The sequence below is a fragment of the Oxyura jamaicensis genome, chromosome Z, assembly GCF_011077185.1.
Source record: "Oxyura jamaicensis isolate SHBP4307 breed ruddy duck chromosome Z, BPBGC_Ojam_1.0, whole genome shotgun sequence".
Classification (NCBI taxonomy): domain Eukaryota; kingdom Metazoa; phylum Chordata; class Aves; order Anseriformes; family Anatidae; genus Oxyura; species Oxyura jamaicensis.
The window spans coordinates 50,202,589-50,228,731 of NC_048926.1; the positions used below are offsets into that span (position 1 = coordinate 50,202,589).

General features: G+C 35.4%; 1 protein-coding gene across 3 annotated transcripts in view; it reads right to left on the reverse strand.

The window, feature by feature from the left end:
• Positions 1-1,316: 1,316 nt before the first annotated feature.
• The window catches only part of SLC12A2 (solute carrier family 12 member 2), a 61,573-nt gene continuing 36,746 nt past the window's right edge, over positions 1,317-26,143 (reverse strand). The window contains exons 11-27 of one of the 3 annotated variants that reach the window (XM_035309417.1): positions 25,833-25,940; positions 24,820-24,943; positions 23,349-23,450; positions 21,605-21,760; positions 20,441-20,540; positions 18,492-18,603; positions 16,529-16,669; positions 16,217-16,323; positions 13,380-13,459; positions 11,869-12,006; positions 11,117-11,164; positions 9,562-9,684; positions 9,278-9,389; positions 8,743-8,829; positions 6,706-6,841; positions 5,131-5,198; positions 1,317-4,224 (exon numbers count right to left, since the gene is read on the reverse strand). In XM_035309417.1, the coding sequence (XP_035165308.1) occupies positions 4,089-4,224; positions 5,131-5,198; positions 6,706-6,841; positions 8,743-8,829; positions 9,278-9,389; positions 9,562-9,684; positions 11,117-11,164; positions 11,869-12,006; positions 13,380-13,459; positions 16,217-16,323; positions 16,529-16,669; positions 18,492-18,603; positions 20,441-20,540; positions 21,605-21,760; positions 23,349-23,450; positions 24,820-24,943; positions 25,833-25,940 (1,878 nt within the window). In that variant the 3' untranslated portion in view covers positions 1,317-4,088. Of the gene's footprint in view, positions 4,225-5,130; positions 5,199-6,705; positions 6,842-8,742; positions 8,830-9,277; positions 9,390-9,561; positions 9,685-11,116; positions 11,165-11,868; positions 12,010-13,379; positions 13,460-16,216; positions 16,324-16,528; positions 16,670-18,491; positions 18,604-20,440; positions 20,541-21,604; positions 21,761-23,348; positions 23,451-24,819; positions 24,944-25,832; positions 25,941-26,143 lie in introns of all 3 variants that reach the window. The other 2 variants (XM_035309416.1, XM_035309418.1) reach the window with 2 other exon arrangements.

The following is a 26,143-nucleotide window of genomic DNA, read 5'->3' on the forward strand; positions in this document are numbered from 1 at the left end:
GTCCTGCTTTCCTGTTCCACAACAGAACAGCTAACTATGCAGTGTGATCATTTATTTGATTTTTGTAGCCAAGTGATGAGAGCAACGTTGGCTTTTATTTTTTTTAAAAAAAAGCTTTTAAATCATATGTGAAGTCAGTTATCTACGAATTCAGCTAATGGTAGTGTATGATTTAGATCAACATGTTCTTCAGCAGACAAAATCCAGAAAAGCCATTACATTACCATATCCTGTAGCTCTCTTACCAACCAAAAGGCAGGTTAGAGCCAACAGCACAGAAGTTTGCAGCATACTCTAAACAAGAGTTCCCTTTCCAATGGCCTCCAAATCTCCCTCTCAAGGCCTACTTTTAAATACATGGGAAAGATACTTAGTAAATTGAGGGCAGATTAACCCCTAATAATTTCAAATCACTAATTTTTAAATAACAGTTAACAGTCATCAAGCTGTACTAGGAAACACTAAAATTTATGAGGTTAAGAAGTTCTCTAGTGATTTTAAGTATTATCTTATGAGAACACAACTTACAATTTGTAATTTTGCTTTCAAGCTTACATTTCACAACTAGTTCCTAGCTAAATATACGTACTGTAGTTAAATCACAGAATCACAGACCTGTAGGGGTTGGAAGGGACCGCGAAAGATCATCAGGTCCAACCCCTCTGCAAAGCAGGATCCTCACAGCAGGCTGCCCAGGTAGGCGTCCAGACGGGCCTTGAATATCTCCAGAGAAGGAGACTCCACAACCTCCCTGGGCAGCCTGTTCCAGTGAACCCAAGCTGTTCCAAGTAAACCGAAGCTTCTCTTACTTACAAGCGGCTTTGGCACTGAATGTCAAAATTATTTTCCCAACTTACTTCCTCACATCCCAGTGGACAACCACCTTAAGAGAAGAGTTAGACAGCCCTTCACAAGTTCCATTTGTACTAGGAATATATCTTCTGATACTACTATTCCAGCTTAAACATACTGCATATTGCTGATCAGTCCCCAGTGTCTGTTCTGCTCCCTAGAATTTCTAAAGACATATCCAAGTGTTGGTTGCATATGAAAAGTGATCCTTCCAGCTAGTGGCAAGCATTCCACCTGTGAACAAGTGTATATATATTCCTTATACCCACATTATACCTTATACCTATATTCCTTTTAGTAACAGTCCCATACAAATTCCACAGTAAGAGGTAAAATATCAATGTATACGATAAGCAGATCCATGTATCAGGTAACATTTTCATAATTACTTGGTTAAATTATGAGCACGATTCACTATCCTTCACCAATAAAAGGTTTTTGTTTTTTTTTTTTAGACAAGACAGTTGTATTGAATTCACTTCCTTTTATTGCAGTGACATCCCCATGGTACAAAGTATTAACTGCAATAGTTACGTTAAAACATTAGAAAAGCATTTGTGTGTGACAGTTACAGTACAGTATCAAATATTACATCTTCAAACCAAGTGGGTCATTACCCACTAACGCTCAAATCTTTAAATTATTTTCAGTTATTTTTAAATATGTAATGTCAGAAAAGCATATAAAAAGAATGTATGTAAAAGGAAACCTAAGTACAAATAGAGTGAGCAAATAAATAATTGATTTTCACCAGCTATTGCTGACTTTCTAAACCCATACAAAGAAACCTAATCTATAGAAAGTATGAATTTTCATGTGTCAGTGATATTTCATTTTTCAAGTAATTAACAATTGAAACATAACTAAATTTGGCATCAAAATCAAAGCAGAAGTTGGAATGACTGCCACTAACTGACATTTGTTGCTAACAATTACTATTAATTGTTGAAGTTTTAGTGTAGCTAATAATCTTGAAACTTGACCTTGTGCCTAACGTTAGTGGACTTCTGAGAGTGCATATGTGAAAAGCATCCTACATATTTCACAGACATTACCCTAACTATCCCCATATGCATATTTAGATATATTTTATATAATTTTATACACATATATGCATGTATACACACACTTCATTTGGTTTCTGTGTTACAGATCACAAGCAATGGTTTCCTGAATGGGCAAAAAAAATTAAATAAGTGTACCTGTGCACTTTTTTTTTTTTTTAAAGATAGCAGCACTAAGTCCATGCCTTACTGTCCATCTGTTCAAAATAATGTAACCCACAAAACAAGAAGAAACATGACAATGATTCCGTATTCACAATGTGACATCCATATCCCCCAACAACCACGGTAAAACCTGTAATAGACACAATGGTTATTTTAATTTCCACCCCCTCACTTGGGAGGTAGTAGTACTTTTACTGCAATCTGTCTTATGTTTACTTTAACAAGCTGGGTTCATGCTGGCATCAGTTATCTCACACTTAGCAGCAAAACATGCATGTTCTTGTTTTTTTAAAGTGAAATGATTCAATAGACTCAAATCCAATTGATAGAAAGAAATGGAAAAAAACTGCAGTTCAACAAGAAATTGACAACAGCATACACTGCACTGTGTATTTTTTTTTTTTTTTAATCTTGAATCATAACAACTTGAAGCTCTACCTTGCCACATGACGACTAATTGCTTTGTCCTTCAAAAGAAATGGGTACATTTCAATTTGATCTCGTATTTAGCATAATATACCTTTTCTGTGCATCCTTAAATGAAAGTCACTGAAGCACTGGTAAACTGATCCAATAGCATGTCCAATGCTAGTATCAAAAGCTTGTGAAATGTTTTTAGGCAATTCTTTCTATCCAAAATATATAGGAATTTAAAAACAGTTCACATTTTACCTTTGTATAAAGGCTCAAATGTAATTTCTTGTGTTTGTGTTCATAGTAGACTAAATTATGAAGTTGTATATATGAAGAAAGGGCACACAAGATTGGCAGTTTCTTGATTGAACATAGAAAATGTATAAAGTAGAGTGTATGGAAAAAATCTAAACTGGCAGATGATCAAACCTGAGTATCTTTTGATAAGACTAAGTGTATTTTTTCACAACTTGAATGAATTGACTAAAAACATCTCCCCTAGTAACTAGTGGTCCTTTTAACCATTTGTTGAAAAATGCGAGAGAACTTTAGCTTTTGCTTTTTATATCGGATAGCAAGATTCCACATAGTGTTTACTGTTTTCTGTTAGATAGTATCACATTGCTCATATTATCCCCATTTAAGCCTTAAGTTGAGTTTTGTTTCAAACTAAGTTGTAAGTGACACCAAAACATTAATAGGCCAAGAACTAGGACAGGCTTTTCTTTCTTCCAATTTTTCAGGAGATAAATGGCCTTAGTCTGTTAAGATGAATTGTTTCTAACTAGAGCTATAGATTTACACAGCATCCTTCACCAAGTCAGCTAACCTTAGCTGTGTATTTCAGACTAATGCCAAAGAAGTTCACAATGTTAAGTTTGAGAAGAGGATACTCTGACAATATACTTTTATTTTAACTGTTACAAAATCTGGTAGTACACAGTCCTGACATCAGGAATTTGTCTTAGTTCAATTGACCTGCCCCAATTCTCACCTTTAAATCTAACAGATATAATAATAATAATAAAAAAACCAAAACTTTCTGACAATAGAAAACATACAGTACTAAGAACTAATAGCTCAATGGAAGACTGAAAAGCAGCATTCATTTTTATTGTAATATGGAAGAGATTAAAAACTAAAGAAAGTCTGATCTAAAGTCTTAGTTGAAGGCAGATTTTGACATTCTATATAAATTTACAAAATAGGATGTATGTGGATGAGATTTGGTTAATTTCAGAAGGCACCTCAAGGCTAAAAGGCTTTTATAAATCTATAATCCTTTCATTGATTAAAAATAAAACACTTTTATTGCTGCTATTCAAATAGCAAACAAAAAGCTTGTCTTGTTCTTCAGTCTAACAAGGAATCCTCCCCCATTAAGCAAGATTAAATTACAGAAATATAAAATAAACTGAAGATGTCACAACTTTAGAAATACATTGACTTTCCTTGTGTGCTTTCAAGTCAGTGAAATAGTGAAAGAAGAGTCACTTTTTGCCTTTGTGATGTTAAGAATCTATAGACCATGTCAGTCACTCTCCCCAGGCACTGAAGTACCATGTCATCATTGCTGTCCCCTGTGCAGTACTCTTAGGAATAAAAGGTAAGAACACTCTGATGATTCCCACGAACAAGGAGAATTGGTGGCAGATCTTTAGAAAGAGCTTCTAACCAAGCCATGTATAGCGCACTAGAAACTGCACCTTTTCGTGCAACTGGCAAACTCCTAAAACACACAAAAAAAGAACAGTTAAACCTGTAACAAGTACAAGTCATATCATATGAAAACAGAAGTATGATTCTGCAAAGAGATAGATATTAAGTCAAATTTCCTACCCTTTTTAGTTTTTGCTTTTTCCTCAGAACTTAATGAGTGAAAGAGCTTGTTATCTTAAGCACTACAGGGTCTACTCACACCTCACTTTTGGCTTCTCACCACCATCTAATTTAAGCAGCTTCAGGGGAAACTCTCCTCAATGAGACATACATATATATTTAAAGACTCCTGAGGATTTTAAAATACTGCTTTTTCTTATGATACTAGGTTGGATGCAGTCTAATATTCCTTCTCAAGGGTCTCTCTCTTTCCAAAGCATACCATACTATTTTCTTTCAAAAAACAAACAAACAACAAAAAAACACCACTACTGGAAGTCTATTTGTCCCCTTGGTTGTGGTACCACTTCATAGAGCTCTGAAGCAGCATCCTCAAGGAAATCAGTGAAAAAACACATTGTCTTTTGCTTGCTTATCCCGAAAGTAGTTCCATGGAAATTCATCATCAGACAACATTGCTACCACTGTCTAGAGATCACCTACAAAAAAGTTGAGACGAAGGGCTTGAGAAAGGTGGGGATAATTGGCATGCAGGAGTAGAATCAATGTGAGAATCCCAAGCTGCACCAGGAATGTGGAGCTGATCATCTGAAGTAGCATATCAGAATCAAGCTACACAGGCCATTTTGCATGGATCATACTAGTTCTGTATTTCTAAAACACTTCCAGCTCTGAAACCTCCTTGAGTATTTTTCCATACTTCAATGCCAAACCAGTCTTTTTCCTGACCTGGACTTACACATTTTTACAGTACACACAGTTCTGCATCAATTAATAATAAAACTCATTTACTTACATGACAATTATGTTAGCTGTACTTGAATGTTCTTTCAGCAACTCATTTAGCCTAATCTGGCGATAAGTCTGTAATTAAAATGAAACTTGTTAGGAAAATCCTCTAAAGAAACTGCAAAAATATCATTTAATCAATATAAGAACAGTTGGTGCGAGTCATTTCTAGAAAGCATGTGCTTGCCCCTCACGCTGGCATCTTGCTTGCTTTAGAGGAAGTATCTATGGTTCCAAAGCAGAGAGAAAAGAAAGCGGTAAGTCTAACGTGCAAATAAACCAAGTACCTTGTAAGCTAAGTTTAAGATCATTCTTCTAATGATACCATCCCTCCACAGCTGCTGGAAGCAAGAGCCCTCTATGCTCTCCTCAAGGCTTCCTTAGCTATATCCTGTAAGCTCAGAGCAAGGTGGTGCTACTGCAGTGAAGCCCTTCTCCATAATGTATCTCCTTATTTAGTACTCTGTCTTTAAGATCTTAAGCAGCTCCTCCCCTTCCTCCTACTGATGATTTTACTGATGATTTTACTGATGATTTTTCTTAGCTTGTATTCATACAGTCATTTTTACTTCTCTTTTATGTTAACTAACTTGCAGCTATTTCTTACAGTTCTGCTGTTCTCATGCCAGCAGACGTTCTGCTAGCCTGCTGGATAGTGTTGCCAGAAACAAATGGAGACAAAAAAATACATCACTGATATTATCTCAATGAAAAAGAGTTTGGGGGTAAGGCATAAGGCACAGCAAGGCATCATGCAGTTCATTCATTATAAAATCTTTCCTCTAGTCCCTGCATAATACGCAGTTACAAGATCCTGCCCTCAGCTGCCAATCTGTACCTACATGTTAATTATATCCCTGCTTTTTACACTTACAATACAGAGTGACTGACCATTCCTGTTTCTTCTCTACTGCAAATCCTCACAGAAGTTGTAAAAATCCAGACAGGAATACAAAAAAGGTAAAAGTGAAAAAAGTGAAGAACTTCAGATCACTGAAGCTTTAACCAATCTTTTCTTTAGATAGATGAGTGTATCTGTGTATCTGTATCCTGTTATTTCTTCAGATACATGAGTGTATCTGTATCCTGTTATAGGATGCTGCTTGAGTGTCCTCCACAGATGGAGGAATGAGGAATGCCTCTGATGTCTAAAGTGCACAACCATTTGGGAAAAAGTCAAACCTTTAACTGCTCCTTACCAACACAGTTAGGTGTGTGTTGGTTTTAAATAATGAAGCACCAAAGGTTAGTCTGGGCTCAACTAAACGAAATGTCAGGAAGAGCTGAATATAGCTTAGTGTTCTAAATGAACTGCAGAAACCCTGTGGGATATAAATTTAGAAACACTAAAACCCTGTGGAGTATCAGTTTAGAAGCTGCAATGACAGAAACCAGAAACTTTTTTTTTTACGGTGCCCCCTCCCCAACTGGTTTTAGATGGTGTTTTCCCCTAGTTATTTGTAAATGCTGCTATAAAAGAGGTAAAATAGCAAGGATCAGTTTGACAATATCACATGCACAAATACAGTAGAAGAAAAAACACTTTACAACGCTTAACATAAGAAGCTAAGGAATACAGAACCTTTGTTTTATAAAGCTCAAGTTCATTATCTGTTATCCTCCATGGTTCATCCTCCTTCATTTTATCTGCAACTTCTTGTTCTTTATCATCTTCATGAAGTCTGAAAGGCTCTATCATTTCCTCAAAAGCTGCAATACTGGAATGATTACATGAACAGACATTAAAACATATATGATACTAGTCTGTATGTCAGCAATTACTTTCATGCTATTAGAAAGTAAATTTTAATACCACAAAAACGAACAAACTATTTGCACATAGAATCAGCTGTGCATAGGCCATACAAAATGTAAAGGCAAACATTACAATGTGACATACAATTAGTGACATGTGTTGGAGTTTTCACTATTCACTGCAGAAAAGTTTTGCTAAATAATTTTACTGTAACAGTTCTAAAGCTGAAGATACTAGCATAGAAAACATAGTAATGAATCACTAACAATAACTTCTTCCAAATTAAGTTTGACAGAGAAGTTTACATGTCACACAGAGTAAAGAGCATCAGACTAATATCAGGTCTCATGCTAGTGCCATTAGCGTTTTTAGCTACATTTTCATGTTGCTTTTTTGGTCTTTCCAGTGCAGTCTGAGAGCTACATTCAAATTCCAGTAAGCAGAGCCATCTCGTCTATAGTCTTGCTGTTATATTTCTTTTTAGAATGTGAACCGTTATTTTGATTTCACCTGGATGTTTTAGCAGGAACTTTAAAAGAAAACCTTCCGAAGACCACAAAGGCATTCATTGCTATGAAAAGCAGCGTTTTCTACCCATAGTTTGATCCTTCTCATCAACTTTCTCTAACCACATTAAAATACTTAAGCATCAGACTAAGGCTGCTTGCAGAGAGATAACCTGTCTTTGAATAGCCTCAAGATGTGAGAAGTCAAAAAAGTAAATGAACGATTTCACAGAGCACAGTTAAATGTATGCTTTATGTCCAACGGAATAAGGAATTTTGACTTTTTTTTCCTTTCATAAAGAACAGAAGTTATTGACAATCTTCTTTAGTTGCTAATGATACTTCGTGAAGTTAAAAAATACTACTACTACTTAGAATATACTGTAATATCGTTATGTGTAACACCTAAGCTTCCATGCAGTTACAGTAGTAACTGCGCCCCTATGACCATTTTCAGCCTGAGGTGTTCCTGTCCTCTAGTAAACTGCCACATTATAAGGGTGTATTTTTTCTTGCCCGTGGTGGTCTTTATTGAGTTAGTTGACACAATGACTTCGCCTTCATTACAAGAAAAACAAATGCAAACTGCTACTTTTTGACAGAACAAAACAAAGCATTAGAATATTCTATTGTACAGCACAGAAAATATTACAGATAGATCTTTTTTTCTAATTAATTTACAGCTATTGTTAACTCCAACTGGATTTCTTAAGCAGCTTTTGGATTTATTGTGGAAAATATTTCCATTAAGACAACTAAAAATGCTTTCAGAAGAAATAATTTTCATTCACAGAAGTTATTCCTGAGTTCTCTGAAATTCCACAGTCTCAACTTTAATGCATAAATGAGAATTAATTTTAAGTTTATGCATTTCACAGTAGCAGACTCCCAAGAACAAATATCCAAACATACCAGTGCCAGAAGTACTCTACCATTTTAGTTACTTGATATGTTCTGTACAACTAGCATTTTTAAAAAATGGAAAATCAGTATCACATATACAATCATAGACATGTAACTTAAATGTCAATGCAAATTTAAAACAAAAGACAGAAAAATAGACCAGGCTATTTGAATACAAGACATCGTTACATATAAGCATCCATATAAGATTAATTTTCCTACCTGCCTGCATTTTCAAGTTTAAGGTTACAATCTAATGGCAAGAGATTTAAAAATACATAAAAAGCAAAATTGTATATTCTTGAGTGTAAGAGTTTTTGCTTAGTTTATTTCCTTGATTTTTGTGAACACGTAACACCAAATGTTATACAGGAAGTAACTCTGTATTCTAATTCATGAAATAGCTCAAGGATTCAACTAACAAATGAGCATTTTTGTTTCTGTTGAGACTTACTTTTCTTTCTTTGGCTTAGTATTAATATCTCCAAGAACCATGATGTCTGAGAAGTCTATCCGAAATTTGCTGAGCAGGGTAGCCATCCTGTATCAGAAAAGCAAGCCTTTAGGCATGTTCAGATTTTTAACTATTTAACAGGGTAAACAGATAAGAAAAATAGCTTTAAAAGGCAACTGAAGTGTTAAATCGTCTGAATAATATTACACAAACCTGGCTTACAGCTATAAATCACCACCACACTATTTTTTTTTTTCCCAAAATAAAGTAAGAACTCTCCCTTAAAGCTCTCCTAAACAATATTTAACAAATAGAGAAAACAGTGTCAGACAATGCTGCAGAAACACTAATTTAACTTGAGGTAACTCATCCAACACAATCTGGTGGCAATGGAACTTTCTTGGAGAGCAAGAATAGAATATGGTTACATCTCTGCCAAATAACAATTGAAAGAAGGCTACTCATAACAGCAAGCCATCCACTGTTTAACATGTTCTTCTAGCATTTTAAATTAAAGTTATAAAGGTAAACTTACGCTCTTCTATCATGATCAATTCTGTTTATTTTTCCACCAATGAACACTCTGATCTTACAGTCTTTCCATTTTTTCTTGGTTGTAATAAGATATGGAATCAACAGTGTCAAACCTGCATTTTAACCACAATTTGAGAACGTATCAGAAAACACAACATCATATGAAGAGTTTAACAGTACAAACTTGTAACCTATATATGAACTGACTGAAAAATAATTATTAGCAATTAATTCAAAATCACTAATTCTTCTCAACACATGCTTTAGAAGTATTAAGTATGTTACCTCCGTCATCAAAGAGCCACCAGACATCAATATTGCTTTTGCCCTGTTTCTTCTGAAACTGAGTACTAGCATCCAGTAGTCTTTGGTCAGCCACATTTAAAGGAGAAGACGGACTCTTGGAATCTGGAAAGCAAGTGTAATGGCATTTCATTTTTAAAGCTTTTTTCTTAATAACACCTTAATTCAAATGCAACATAACTTATTTGATTATAATTTCTCCAAGTTATAAATTAATAAACATTTAAACTATTTTCCCCAGACTCCACTATTGATTAAATGGATATCAATTGAGCTGTATTTATGGAGTCCACAAACTCCCTAAATTAATTTTAGTAGTTAAAGATTTAAGCCTCCAATTTATTTCACACAAATTTGACAACCAAGAGATTTGCAAGGTTTTTATACACTCATTTGCCCAGACACTAACATTTCATACACACTTCATAGCATTCAGTAATGCGCTGTTGCTACCTCTTGTAGGTAAGAATTCCCCTGAAACTCTTCTTGATGCTAATATAAAAGGAAACACTACCTCATACACACTGTTCTTTCTTAATATCCAGTTTACCTTTAAGTGCATGGATGAAAGAACTAATTCATCTTTTTACAAAAGATAGGATTCGTTAAGTTAGTTTTGCATATGCAAGGCTCTGAAGCACAATATAAACTATTTTGTGTAATGAAGTTATTGGATTTGCTGAGAACACAGAAATATTAGCATTTTCAATGACATTATAGAAATAAATGTTTAATTATTTAAAAAACAAAACAAAACTTAACTCCTTTCCCTTAAAGCCTGAATTTTAACAAGAACCAGGTGTTTAATACTCATCTCAGTCTTTATTTTATTATAAATTTTTAAATTGAAAGTACATCTGTGACTGATCTGTATTAATGTTCTACTTTACTGTACACTGGGACTTCTTCCAAACTGCCATCTGGTGGCTCAAGATGTAATATCACTTTTCATGATTAAAGCATAACAGCTTATGGCTTTTGAAATTATGAAGAAAACAAAAAAGTTAGAAGCATCTTTGGTAAAGCAAAAAGACTTGTGCATAACTCTCAAAAAAGTCTGAAATAAACCAGTGAGTGAAAGCTGTTTAATTCACCTCTGAAAATGCTCTTTATTTAAATTACTACTGCACATTATTTTGGATGTTAATCTCACTGACTGGCTGTATTTTTCTTTGCTTTGCAAGATTTTGAGCAATTCTGAACAGACCAACAGCTATGGCTTTAGAATATTTCTGAACAGACTGATGGAGATCTTCCACTACACCTGAATCAAGTAAGGACCCAGACAGATACATTCATATCTCAGACACATGCATGATCCTCTCTCAGTAGAGACTTCTGGTAATTTCCAAAAGCTTTATTTTTCCACAACATAATCCCTACAGATGAAGCACATTCTCAATCAAATATGAAAAAAAATTAAGCTTGCATGGCTGATATTTCTTTCTCAAATTTATGTGTAGAAAGAAGTACAAAAGGAAAACTGAAATTAACAATGCAAAAGAATGATTTAACAAAAAAGGTGGAAAATGCCTGCCTTTTTTCAACAGTGGTTGTGTTGGAGTCTTTCCATCCTCGTCCTCCTCTGGAAGATTTTTAAAGATACAAAATAAAAAGGTTAATTTTCTTTGTGATGTTAATGAAAATAGTACTAGTCTATAAAACAAACAAAAAGAAAATAAAGATGTAGAATGAAATGAACTTTCATACAAAGAAAAGCATACAGAGTCCTGAGAATCATGTCCTGATAATTGATTTGTATTTAAAAAAAATCATATTTCTCACTCAAATACTTCAGTTAATTCAAGGTTTTACTTTAAAGAGAAGAAAGTTGGTTATTGTCATATGTCAAAGAATCCTGAATGATTTGTGTCTGTTAACATGTATATATAATAAAGTGTTCTAGTCTGAGGTAAAAAGCACCTTCATCAAGTTAGCAGCCTGAAAAAACATGCAATACACAGCTGTGTGGCCTGATTCTCAAGCAATTTTTAATAGCACTCAATCTCATTAACAAAAACAAGAAGTGTATTGTAGATCATAAGCCACCACCTGTTTTTATTTAGGTCATGAAGATTTATTTTACATTCTGTAGTCTCTAAAGCAAAATATGAGTTATTAGACATCAACAGCTAGAAAAGCATGACATGCTCCTCTGTTCCACAAACACAACAAAAATCATTTTAATTCCTTGGGAGGGTGAAAGGGACTGAAGAAGGCACAAGATAGAAAAAGAATAAGAACTACAAGGAATAAGAACTCAAATTTCACTGCTGACTAGGAAGTTACCTTTACGTAGAGCAGGAGTTCTCTCACTAGACGATGGAACAAAAGCTATAGAAGTGTCTGTCTCAGCCTTCTTGCTATAATCCACTTTTACTATGACATCCTTGGAACATGGAGATTTTTCTTGAGACGATAGTAACTCTTCTTTGGGAAAGCAAAGAACCACATTATAAATTACTTATTTGTCCCAAATGGAGTAAGACAGAGGCATGTGACTACCGAGGTGGTTTGCAGTTGGTTAAACTGCACCGCAACTAGCACACTGTTACAAGCAAAAAAAGGCATAATATATACCAACTGTTTCAAAGTACTAAGAGGCACCTCTTCTGAACAGAGCTTTTATTTTCTGCTACTTCCTTCACGTATTGAATTTTAATTACATTACCACAGGCTAAACCTAAAACAGAGCTACCTAATATCAATTCCCTGGTGGGAATGACAATCGTCATGCTTATACTAATTACCATTAAAATAATTGATTTTTTACATGTTGATTTTTTTCAAAGTGTAAAACTGAAGACAGTACATCTAGCATAAATAAGATTTGAAAATAGGAGCTAAATAGAAACATTAGCTAGAAGTATTTCACATGATAGCAAACATTTCCTTCCTTTGAAGGAAACAAAAAACCTCTTACAAAAAATGATAGATTTTAGTATGAAAAACACTATGTACAACAGACAATTGATGATGCCAGAGTATCACCAATCACAGAAGACTAGACAGTGTGAACCTAATGTTGTCAAAATGGCCTAAGTTTGAAATGCATAGTAAAGGTATTGCATTTTCTACTGCTAGATTAATTGCATTACACTACTAGTAACATCTGACAAAGATCTTTTTTATTTACAACCGTAAAGGAAAAAAAATGGTGAATTATTTTCCACATAAAAGACAACTATAAACTAATGCCAAGTAAAGGATAAGCTTTACACAAGGCAGAGACCAGAAAGTGTCTCACAGCTTTTTTCCAGGCTTGGCTTCAGTAGAGCTACTTGATGGCTGCCATGAGTTGAAGCAACCTAGGAGTTCATGGATATCAGTGAATACAAAGACCTTCCTGATACAATTCTAAACTTAGGGCTGACTACTGTTGAGGTCTCCAAACTACACTGGGATAGGAGGGAAGAAGGGAACACCTTACACCTGACCCAGAGTAGCTGATCATACAAACCAAGTCTAGAAATTTTAAGTACTTGATGCCAATTTGGTAGCCTCTTTGTTTCAGTAAAATAGTAAGGTTTTGGGAAGCAACAGCTTACGAAAACAGATAGTTGAAATGCACAGAAAAACAATTTCTGTTGTTAAACATATGTTATTTATTACACATTTCAGGCTTACTCATTTCAGTGATTTTTATTCTATGAAGACTAGTTTGTGTTTTTTTTTTTTTTTGCCTTTTTGCATTTTTCCATTATTTTTTTTCCTAAATAATTGATCTTCATTAGTATCTTCATGAAATGGTACTAAAAGGGAAAAAATATTTAAAAGCTAACGAAAACAATAAATCTTACCTTGTCCCTGAAGGTGGGAAATGTCCAAGCCCTCCTTCAGGCGAATGACAACCACACCATACTGAATGTCAAAGGCATCACTAAAAAAACAAAAATAATACATTTTATAACTTTTCCTTCCCAAAAGATCTACTTTACACATCCTCTGTGATCAGATTTCAGTGTTTATATGTTGCCATTTAAACTCTCAAATCACACATTTATGTAATAATTTAAGTTTCAGTTCCAAACCACTAACTGCAGGTCAATACCTTATACTTTGTGTGCTGCTTTTCAAGATTTCTATTTCCTTTTCCTCTCTCCCTTATATAAAACAGTGATTAAATAAAAGTAAATCAAGTACTTATTTAGCCACTGTGCATCAAATAAAAAATAAGACATCAACTGAGATCTGCATAGATGACAAGATACATCGGGAACTGTAGATATTGATGTCAGGTGAGATTTCAGATTTCTTTTGAGATCTCCATCTGAGAGTTATGAATTTCCAAGACATCTGGGTATTAAAGGAAGCCATGAAGTTTTAAGTTATAATCAAAATAGTTACAAGTTAACTATCATATGCTTATTTCCATTTTATCTGGGTGGGAAGGAATTTGCTCCTTTAAAAAAGGAACTAAAAGAAAAAGCTTCATGATTGTAGAAACAATCAAAAGGACTGAATAAAAGCCTGGATTGAAGTCTGAGTAAAATGAAGGACAAAGAAATCCCCACAGATTTAAGACTGAAAAAAATATAAACTTAAATCTACCCTCTTTTATGACATTGTTTACATTACATATTCAGAAAAAAATCTTCACTCTGGGGATGGTGAGGCACTGGAGCAGGTTGCCCAGAGAAATCATGGATGCCCCATTCCTGAAGGTGTTCAAGGCCAGGCTGGATGGGGCTTTGAGCAACCTGGACTGGTGGGATGTGTCCCTGCCCATGGCAGAGGTCCCTTCCAGCCCAAACCATTCTGTGATTCTATGATACAGTTTGCATTAGTCATTAATCATCAGTATTATAAATACTTCTGAATTAGTTACTGTAATGAAAACTCCACATTATTCACATGGACAGAAATTCCACAAGATTTCACTCATTGAACGCTTTTTATCAAGCCTCACTGATTTTAAAGAAAAGTGTTCAAAGTATCAACATATTTTATTGTTATGGTTGTGGCTTAGATAGAACTAGTTTTCTTTGTAGAGGCTCAGATGATGCTGTGTTTTGGAATTTTGATGAAAATAGTGCTGATTACACAACGTTTTTAGTAGTAGCAGAGAAGTGCTTATACAGAGCCAAGGACTTTTCAGCTTCTCATGCCGCCCTGACAGCACGGAGGCTGGGGGTGCACAAGATGAAGCTAGGACACAGCCAGAACAGCTGGCAAAAACTGGTAAAAGGGATGTCCCATACCACATGTTGCCATGCTCAGCAATAAACGCTGAGGTAAAGAAGAAAGAATGGAGAGATGTTTGAAGTGATGATGCTTGTCTTCCCAAGAAGCCATTATGCGTGATGAGCCCAGCTTTGCTGGAAGTAGCTGAACAACTGCCTGCTGATGGGAAGCAGTGAATGAATTCCTTGTTTTGTTTTGCTTGCAAGTACAGCTCTTGCTTTACCTAGTAAACTGTCTTTATCTCAAGCCATGAGTTCTTGCACTTTCATCTGATTGCTCCCCATCCTGACAGCACTAAACCACAAGTGGTCATATTGCTTTTAAAGAAAATGTGTTCAAAGTATCAACATATTTTATAATATAAGAAAACAGAGTGGTGTAAATTTTGTCCATTAGCAGACAATTTAAATTCATTATTTAATTTGTTAGGTCTCTACATATTAAGTGTATTCTTATCATGAACTTTAGTAACATTCAATTTCCCAGGAAATCTCTGAAAATATGCTTGAAATAGTGTTTACCTCCTAAGGTTTCACTTTGGGATGTGGAGAACTGCTTGACTTTGTAGGCCCTGCCCTGAGAGTTCTTCTAGTACAAGTCATTCCAAATGAAATTAGGAAAAAAAAAAGAGGCAACATGTTGCCTTATTTTTTCATTGCATTTGGTTCTCCTGCTTTTCTCTTAAATAACTGCAAGACTGTGTTTGTGTGCGTGTTTTTTCCTTTTCTTATCTCTGTCTGTAACCCCCCTTCCCAACTTTTTTTTTTAGGCATAGTAAATTAGAAATGTAAAGCACTAATAGAACAAGTTAAACAGCATATGAAGAAAACAAACAAGTGCCTAAGTGAGAAAAGCTAGTTCTATTTTTTTTTTTTTTTAATTTTAGCAGCACAAGTCATTGTATTAAGCTTTTCAGCCAGAACTGGACTGACTTTCAGTACTGGCAAAGTAAACTGGGGACTTCCTTTCCCCTGTACTTTTTTTTGCTACTTTATTACATTGAGTGTCATGCATCTGCAAAAAATACTTTACTTACATTAGGGCAAGGTTTAATGAAGACAGAGCTTCAGCATAGCTCATTTTGTCTGTAAAGTGTAGAGTGAAAGGGAAAAAACCCTGCTTTCAATATAAAATACAGTTTAATGAATTCAGCAGACATGTAAGGCACTAATTCCCATTCTAAAGGCAGTAACTCTTAAATTTCAGACCATTGCCACAACTTCTACGTGCAGAAAGTGACTATATAGAGATCTAATCTGCTTAAGCTATCAGGAGTTGCTTATTAATTTCTGTATCAGGAAAAAGTATATCCACAATATGGAAAATCTGAATCGACCTGACAGAGACAAGAGCTTATTATACAACAAAGACCTAATTGAGGTAAGAGTTTTCACTTATTACCAAGTGTACTGAAATGGCACACAAATGCTACGTACCCACATCTTCTACTTACTGGAATAAATTGATGTAGGTTTCAACATCTCTCATATCACCTTGTCTCCAGTTTTTCTTGAACCCAACAACAAGGGTGTTGGGTCTCATTCTCCCCAGACCAGCAGCCTAAAGAGAACATAAAGTTTTTTTTTTTTTTCAAAAATAAAACACCCAACATATCACTGAAACAAACTATTTTTTTCAATCAGAAAAAAAAGTTTTAAGATAACTTCACAAAATGAAATACTCCAGCATGCAAAATACCAAACATTCCCACTTTTGACATTAAACACCACTGCTTTCATTAAGAAAAATGAATGGAGAGATATACCTGCATTAAGTATTGTCCCCCATCTCTCAAATCCTCTGCATGTACTGGTGCATAGAAGGCCTTCATCTTGTTTTTAATTAGCCATCGTTGATATTTGGCCAAATCAGTGGACAGCTCTTTCATGGCTTGCCTCCGAGGGCCCTTTCAAAAGAAGGAAATATGGAGGAAAGTGAGTAAGAATTATAAGCATTGAGTAATTAACACCCTGTTTATTTTTTCTGCCAGCTACCTCAGCAATTGTGGGTGCATCCCTCCAGGGTCCATATTCTTAACGTCCAGTATGCTGAAGTTTTCCCTACACTTGTAGTTTACCACAAGGGAAGTGTGATTATCTACTAGTTTCTGCTGGGATTGTTGACAGTCTTACTTATTCCTCATTTGTGAGAAGCTAATTAAGGCTCCATGCATTTGTTTATGATAAATCCCAGCCTTCTTAGGTTATCTAAAATAGGGCCATAATTCTGTCTATGATGGTAAGAAATGTTTTGCCGTCAGTCATCTTCTCTTTAAATACTTTTAATTTTACTACCTCCACCAGGATGAATCATTGTGTTCCTCCAAGATATCTAAATGTTGAAATTAAAAGGTTCTCAAGACCGAACTGGCCAATATTTGCTTAATTAAAAACATTATGTTGACTGCACTAACTCTATTTGCTCTCTTCCGTTCATTAGATCAGAAGCAAGTCTTATTCAACAAATTTGGTAAGTCTAAGCATATATAAATACAAAGCTTGATTAAACTTGAAGTTACACTTGCTTAAATGATTTTGATGATGCATCAGAAAGTCTGGCATTAAAATGTCTACCAGCAACTACATAAACCTAACATACTAAAGTATATTTAGTAATGTTTACCAAAGATGCAACAGCTACTCTGTAGTTAACTGTGGTTTTGTTATAGGTCATAGTATAACAGCCACCTTGTATTACTTAAGAGAACTCCTGACAATGCAATTTTGAAAAATGGTTGCATGAAGCTTGGTTCCTTCCCCCCCCCCCCCCCCACCACCCCAAAAGACTTTCTGGTCTTCCGTACAAGATAACAGACATGTTCTGTTCTTCTGCTTAAAGGGACCCTTTAGGTTTTCTTTTTTTTTTTCCCTGTTGTTTGTTTTCAAGTAGTAAGAACTGCTGAAATTACATCCTTATAGAACAACCCTTCACTCCCTACCCAGAATCATCATATCCTGATGGAAACGAGGAAAAGCTAGTGAAATCCTCAGGGCTGGTCAGAAACAGCAAAAAGGTAGGAAATAACTACTCACATTGCTGATTCACCTCGCCAATGAAACTGATTAGATAACTGAAGGGATAAAAAACCTAGCTGAAAGGTAAAAGCAATTTTAAACTACTGGCTAAATTGATACTGAATTTACTGCTCAGTAAGATTTTAGAACACTCTCTGTAAGAAGTATCTACACAGGAATCAATCTCCCTGTTTCACAGGAGCACTGAAAAGAAACCTAGCCATACACTGTCATTTTGACAAACCACTCTGTCCAAAGCATGACAGAGTAAATAATACTGAATGAAACAAGGTCAGAAAGAGACCCAGATTATAATCCGGTATTCCCTTTGCTCCTACAAAGCTTCCTAAGTATGTAAAAGTCAACTGATTAAAGACACTGCTTTTGCAAACTTTCCCCCTCTCCCACCACATATCCTACAGCAAAACCATCAATGCAAGACTTTCCTTTAACTACAAGTGGATGATGCAAAGCATACCACATTGAAAGTTATGGCATCTAACATAACTTTCAAAGCTTCCCTAATGTGGCAGCACAGCTAACTAGGAATGGGGATGACCCCTACATGAATATATGCTACTAGTAAGTCTCTTTTTGCACATCTCAGGATATGAATACCTTTCACTTAAAATGAAAGAGACAGATTTGTTGAAATAAAAGGAGAAAAGAAAGGTCACAGTAAGGTAACTTTAAAGTTAGATAGAATATACTTACCATATGTACATGACCACAGATCATCAAGCCCACATTTTTGGTGAAAGCATGGACAAGGTGAAGCAAAGCTGGACGTGCATTTGGAGCACCTGTCATAATTAAGCACTGAGGCCTACAATTGTGAATACAGTTGGGGGGAAGTTAGAATTCATTTTATCTAAAGGTTTAGTTAACTGAAAATTAAATATTGGTCCTTCTAAATATTGGTCCTAAACACAATCCTTACTGGTAATGTTATAACCTTATCTATTTTTAAAACATTTAAGTTAAGAAAAGATGTTTGACAACTGTCAGACCTATGATTAACTGGTTCCAGGAGTAGTAATCCCACTCCATGTGGGAATTTAAATATTTAAGACAATCAGAAATTGATTTTAGACAAAACTAAGTTAGAGGGATGAATTTCTTCCACCATTTGTCAGCCACATCCTTACGTCATCTAGCTTAGATTTTATATCACCCAAGAAAACTGGGATCGTGCATTTTTTTAATAATTCAAAAGGCAAAGCTGAACAACTGAACTGTTCTAGCCATTCTTTCTAATCAATTTAAAAATATTAAGTATCCAAGTATTAAGTATCTTGTTCATTTCAGAAGGTATTTTAGATCATAAGAAACACTGAAGAAACACTGAATGTTATTTGTCTCAATCTCTCCAGACTGTTTTTTTTAAATACTTAACTACTTGGTTTTACAAGGTATCTTTAAAATCTATAAGACTTTTTGCCATAGGTTAGAAGCCAATATCAGGCTAAAAATACTACTGCTAAAGCTACTCTGCTTAAAACTGACAAGATCCATACCCCCCTTTGCAAAACAATTAGTGAAGTTTATAACTCAAAAAGCTATATATTAGCTTCTCAAATAAAAGAGCTGACGTACTTCCAATGCAATCTGAAATGCATCAGAATGATCAGAGCATCCACTTACTCCACTTACTGTCAGTACAGTAACATTTAGTAAGAACTTTCCTATGTCTGTTTCTTCATCTAAGTTTGCTATCCAAAATAGACTTGCAGCTGACAGAAGTTTCAGCAGAGACAGTTCAACACTGACTACAATAAAATATTGTAAATTACTTATGCCAGCCTTCATATTTGCATTAAGATTAAAAATTGCTGCTCTTGATAGCTAAGCAACCAACGAGTTTCTGAAGTCACTGATTTTTCCTGGTAAAAATGCAACTCAGTGTAATATAGGTAATACGGTGTTTGTAAATAATGAGAAATTGTAATGTCATGTAGGTCTTAGGATTTCAGGTAAGAGCTGTTTCGTAATTATTAGACTGAGTTTTGTAACTGGACTTTGAGGAAATAGTTTCAGTCACAGCACTTTCTAAATTTCTCTCTTGAAGCATATTTCACATAGAATAGCATACTCCAGAAAAACAGCATGGCTACTATAGGATTGAAGTACTGCCTACTTCAGCAGGACCATCCTAGGCAGCTATGCTGGGTAACAAAAAATCAGTTCTCTCCTTTCAGTTGTGCGAAACACTCATGTAGTCCATTTACCATTACAATGATAATGACCAAATGTTTAACGTGAAACAGCCTGTGCTGATGACATCCACAGTATACACATTTCAGGGATATTAGCTTAAGCCAGTTTTAGCCTTATGCAGACCAAATGCTGATTAGCAGTTCAGAGGTCATCTTCCAGTCCAGTTTCATCAGAAATGAATACAATTAACAGTTCATTCTGCCAGCCACAAAAACCATGATGCATGAGTGACAATAAATAGGTATCATCCATCAACTTGCTTCTGAATTGCCCTCTTAATCTGAAATAAAACGCTACTGTAGTTAGATCCAGAGGTTGTCCGTGATAGTGAAATTCAAAGCTGTTAAAACCCGCAGGAGGTAAACAGTCAATTTAATAACAGTAAACATCATGAGTCTATCCTGCTGACTATACAACGTATTTTGTCTTAATATTAAAGACATTACCTGAAGTTTTTCACATGATCTTCCACTCCTGATAGACGAATAGAATGCTGAAGTGCATTCAAGTAAGTTAAAGCTTGTGTTGATGATCCCCAGTTCACATCTGTGAAATGTGAAGTTTCAATATCTTAGTTGTTCAATATAGAACTACAGAGTCACAAAACAGTTGTTGATACCAACTCAAAACATACAATATTTAAACTCCATCTCAGGACATTCTACACTATTCTAGTCAACAAATCCTGCAGTTAAATAGACAATTCCACTTGAAGATAAGACTTCTGTAGAAATTTTAACAAATAAAGAGTTCATTTTACAATTACGAAGAAAAAGTGATTTTTTTCCAATATTATGAAGATTGAATTCAAAGTTCAAAAGTAACACTTAGGGAAAAAAGGTGATTAGTTATTTTACGTCACAGAAAAGGAAAAATTTACCTCACAATATTTCCTAACCGAAGTCAAATACTTTTAGTGAATAACTGCTGCAATAAAGACAAGGAAATGACCTAGATTAAGCAGTTCCTTATGAAAAATAAATCTAAAAGGAAACAAGAGTTCCAGTATCCTCTCTATTTGTTTCCATTTACTGTTGATAGCTACAATGAACTTGTCTTCCAAGTACTTAAATTTCATGCCCCAATATTTAGGATTTTCCTTACTGTCAACCATACGAACACTTCATGGCTCAGTTCTGCTCCATCTTTTACTTAAGATCATAGAGTATTCTTAGAGGAAGGTAGAGAGTATAAATTGTTGTTCAAAGCTACAAGAAGGTTTACTGAAAAAACAAGTACTATTCAAATCCTTTTTCAAACCGTAAAGGTTAAGTACCCCGTTTCTCTTCCTGACAAAAACATGCTTTCTTGGTGCCTTCACCACTGTAATCCATTTGTATCTCTTCCTTTCATCTTTTTTCAATCATTTAGATAAGACTGATCATATGTGATTGAGAGGCATGTTGTTGAGAGGTGGGGGAAAGAACAACAGCAGTGAATATAGAAGTGTACTTACATTTCACTACAAATGAAAAAGTTGAAGTTTGAACTAATCAAGGTTTTTTGTCCCATCCATCCATCCATACAGCCGCCCTCCATATCCCCAAAGGTCACACTACTTCCTTCTACCTCTTCCTCCCACCAAAACCAAAAGCAACCCCCATACATACCGGGCTTCTTGTACGTGACATAAATGTAGAGTCCAAGGACTATGACATATGTCAGAAGTGCTGCCCACCAATTAATGACAAACATCACAATGCAGCAGAGAATAGCTCCAACGAGAGAAATCCACATATTGTAGTATTTGAAAGCAGGGCGCCAACCTAGTCAAAATGTAGTTTGGAGGATAGGGAAGATAAGAGTGGCAAAGAATTTAATCTTCAAGAGAAGAAAGGTGCTGTTTGTCTTTTCCCTTGTGTGCTTTCAATCACATTTCATAAGGCACGGCAATTCCAGTAACATATCAAATAGAGACTTTGACACATTTAAGCTTTTAATCTTCCAGCACCTTTCAAATTCACATCTTATACGCAACAGCTCTATGTTGCATATGTTGACCTCTAAAAGCTATCTCAAAAGGAAAGTTTGAAGATGCTTGTGCCAGCATGTTTACTGAATCAGGCTAAAAGAACCTTTGACACGAACTTGCCTGACAATTGATTTTTGCTTTCAAAGATAGCATAACACAAGTCATCAGTAAGTGTCTCTCTCCCATAGTATTTCTAGATGTGTATTTTTATTATTTGCATGTGGCCAGACGTGTTCACCACACAAAAGGAACAGACAAATCTGAGCAGAATCTAAGTATGTCAAAGTGCTGGACTATCACAGTTTATTTTACATCCTTCGTCAATCCGCACACCCACTTTACAAGTGTATTTTGCATAGAGTTGTTGGGCAGACAGAGTCACACACACACTCTCAAAAAATAATGATACCTATTAAGAAACTTAGGGGCATTCTAAAACAAATGTGTGGCAGACTAGGTCTGTATTGTCAATTGGCTTAGTCCTACATCCTAACTAGCCTCTCACACCAAGCAAAAGCTGTAAAAATATGGCAATGCTACCTGCAATACCAAAAAAAAGCAAAATACCATAAAAGTGCAAAGACAACAAAATCAAGAAGTATGGCAATACCACTTCCTTCTGGGCTAGAAGGCTAAACATATTAGGAGAGAAACCCAAAGATAACAAAAGGGTGGGCCCTGAAGACCTGAAATTGAATTGGCAATAAAGCTTTAAGCAATAGTTCTTAAGGATAGGTAATAACAGAAGTGAAATACAGATACAATCAGAGATTTATTTGAGAATCTCTGAATAAAAACTGGTATCTCTTCCCTCAGCGGAGATACCAAACATCTGTAGCTCTCAAGCTTTTCTGGATCATTCAATCCTCCAAATTTTGGAAGACTCAAGCACACACCATGTGGTGTTGTCCCAGCACCGGAGCAGCCAGGTGACAAGCTGGTCACCTGTGCAGCAACCAAAGTCTTTTCGCACATCTCGTAGCTGACGCTGGTATTGGTTTCGGGTAATTACTGTTGATTTTTCCACATCAACATCTTCATCCTCCTGCAACTCTGATGGCTCAGCCTCGTCATCTCTATACCTACACCTAGCAGAAGACTGTGTTCTGAATGACCTGAATCTCTATACCATTTTTTCACCTCATCTACAGGGGCAACTTGCACTGCTACAGCTTGTTTCTCTGACCCAGCCACAGAGGCTGCCACAGGGGTTGGAATACCCTCTGCAGAGTATTCCATACCTCATACTATACCTCAGATGCGCCCTGAAAGTTAAATAGACATTTAATTAAATCAGACTTTCATTTATGAGTAGCTTTTAAATTTATTTCTGCATTTATAAATTGGAAGCTTAATTCTCAACCCCAAAATGTGTTTCGTACCTGGAGATTTTGCGAGAGAAGCATGGAACACAGAGAAGTTAATCAAGGCATATGAAGCCAAGAAGAAATTAGAGATAATAGGTGCAATGACATTCAGTTCAGCTGTAAAACAAGAACAAAGCAGGCTGTTATGAAACGTATCATCTAATGACTTTGGTTGTAACAGAATTGACTTTGAAATGTTCAATCTTATTTTACATTATCTAGGCAGAAGCAGTTTGTCCTTTCTATTCAACAAAGAGAGCTATTAACTTGCAGTCTCTTATTTACAGAGTTATCTTCTGATAGTCAGAAAGTTCAACTTTCTGTTTAAAAAAGCTAAACATTTTTCCATGCCGTCTAGTATTGCAGGACTGCCTCTAAGCATTATGTACTTTCTCAAAATAATTCGTTGAGATAATTCCTTTCCCACCATGATTTGATTAAACAGTGCAGCAATATATTGGGTTCTTCAGAACCCCAGGAGTACTAGATCATTAATATAAACGCAGTATGTCTCTAGCTGACGTCTCAGCTATCAAATAGCAAAGAATAGGAGTATAATGAAACTAAGAGACACTCATCTATGGTGAATGATAAGAGCAAAGTTAGTGTGAGGCAATGCAACAAACATGTTCATCTGTCTGCCATTAAAAGTTGAATTGATGGTACCATTAATGCATTATAATGTATCAATACCTTTGCAAAAGTGATGATTACTCTCACTATTGAAAGAGATGGAAGAGCTTGACACTTCTTTTTCCATTAAGAGGTATAGTGTAAAACATTCATATGCACTCTCACCATCAAATAACTGCAATCAAAATGCAGAACTTGCCATGTTAACCTGCAAGTTTTCTTTTGTTATAATCAGGTTTCCAGTCAGCATGCTGTAGTTGACTACAGCATGACTGTACCTCCTCTAAGCAGAGATAGGGAAGGATAAAACAAAATCAGGAAGAGTTTAACAGCACTAGCACAGGTCACATGGGTGGACACAGCACAATTAGTTCACCATCCACATAGAATACATGTAATCCTAGCTGGACTATCTTTACCTTTGCCAACAGCAAGGTGAGCGTTGTACCATAACAGAAGAACATACTCTAACAAGTTCTGTTCATTAAGTGTGCCATCTACTAAAGCTGTTTATAATTATAAAAGTTCATTTCAGATTTTTAATCTTTATAGCTTATTGCATCTCTACCTCAAGCAAAATATATTTCTTTCATTGACAGTATCTAAAAACAGATACCTGAAGTGACTAGGAAAAGTGTTTATTCCTACTGTTCAATTCAAATTTATTCTAGCTCTATACAAAGACGTATCTAGGAGACAGGAGAAAATCCTCAAACTAAACAAATTTAGAATGCTCACATAGAAACAAGCAGTGCATTAGACCTCAAGGACATTGTGATCAAGTCATGAGATGGAATAGAACGCTTCATGAAGGACAAAAGGATATTGAGATTTATTGTAGTTTCAAACTAACCAATTAGTATGAATCCAAGAGCAATTAAAAATGTTAGAAGATATCCTCTCAGTGGTTCATTGTTCTTCCCATAGCCTTTAGCAAACATCTGAAATCCTGGATAGATGTTGTCCTTGCACAAAGCCTAAGAAAAATAAAATGCAAGTCAGCATCTACATTTTGTTCAAAATGTATCCTCATTTATATTTGTTAATGCTGTCTTTTCACTGCACATATTCTCTTCCTAAAAGAAGGAATGTTTGTAGCTAACATACTAATTCCTTCTGCAATTGCCTTTGCATTTTGCATTTCCAGTATTCTGTCTTTCAGTGATTACTATCTGTAAGAACAAGCTCCGCTCTTCTCTAAGTGGTTGACTACTGTGCTTTAGCAGAGTCTTACAATCAGAGTTGCTTTTTAGAGATAAAAATTGTTTCCTCATAAAGTGGATAGTTTGCCCAGTGTTTACACCAGTTCTCTGCACTGACACTTGTATTTATATTTGGCAAAGCCCCTTCTGTGCTGAACTCCATACTGAACTTTTGAGGAAGAATGCCCATTCGCAAACAGTGAAGTTTTACTGAATTAAAAAGAACTTACAGGAGAAATAAAGAGATAAATAAATAAAGAGTTAAAAAAGTAAAGCAAAATTCATTCAGAAATGTCAACAAAAATCAATGTTAAGTGATTCACACAAGAACTGGTTCACGGTCATACTATTTTGATGAAGTATTCTGTGCAGATGAATATTCAGCAGCTACAGGTACTAATTCATGCTTTCTCCTTCTGATTACTTTGAGAAATGAACAAATATTATTGTTGTATGTGCTCCATTTCTACTTCATTTTAATGCTTCCTAGTACCAAGGCAAAGCAATTTCTTGAATATTCTTGAATATCTAGATGCTATGTTTTCCTCACTCTTCATAGCAGAAAGAAGGACAGCAGAAAATTTGGCTGCCACTTATAAAATTCTGTTTCAAAGTCAATTCTGAATAATTCTTTAAGAGATTATGGTTTTGCTTCCATACATACCTGGAAGATCTTAGGTGCACTCACAAGAGATGCTAATGCAGATGACAAAGTGGCTGAAAAAATACCTGCAGAAATCAGCGGTGCAAATCCTGACACCATGCTCATTACCTGCAAACAGAACGTTTTCTTTTTTTAAACAAAGTGGAAAAGTGTACTATCCAGATGGATGACAATATTCACTACACAAACAGAAAAATAAAACACTTCTTACTCCACTCAAAAGCCATCAAGTATCATGCATTCATAGCAATGAATTAACTAGGAGAAAAGTCAGGACACAAACAGATCCTAGTTTCAGAACAAGAGAAAGT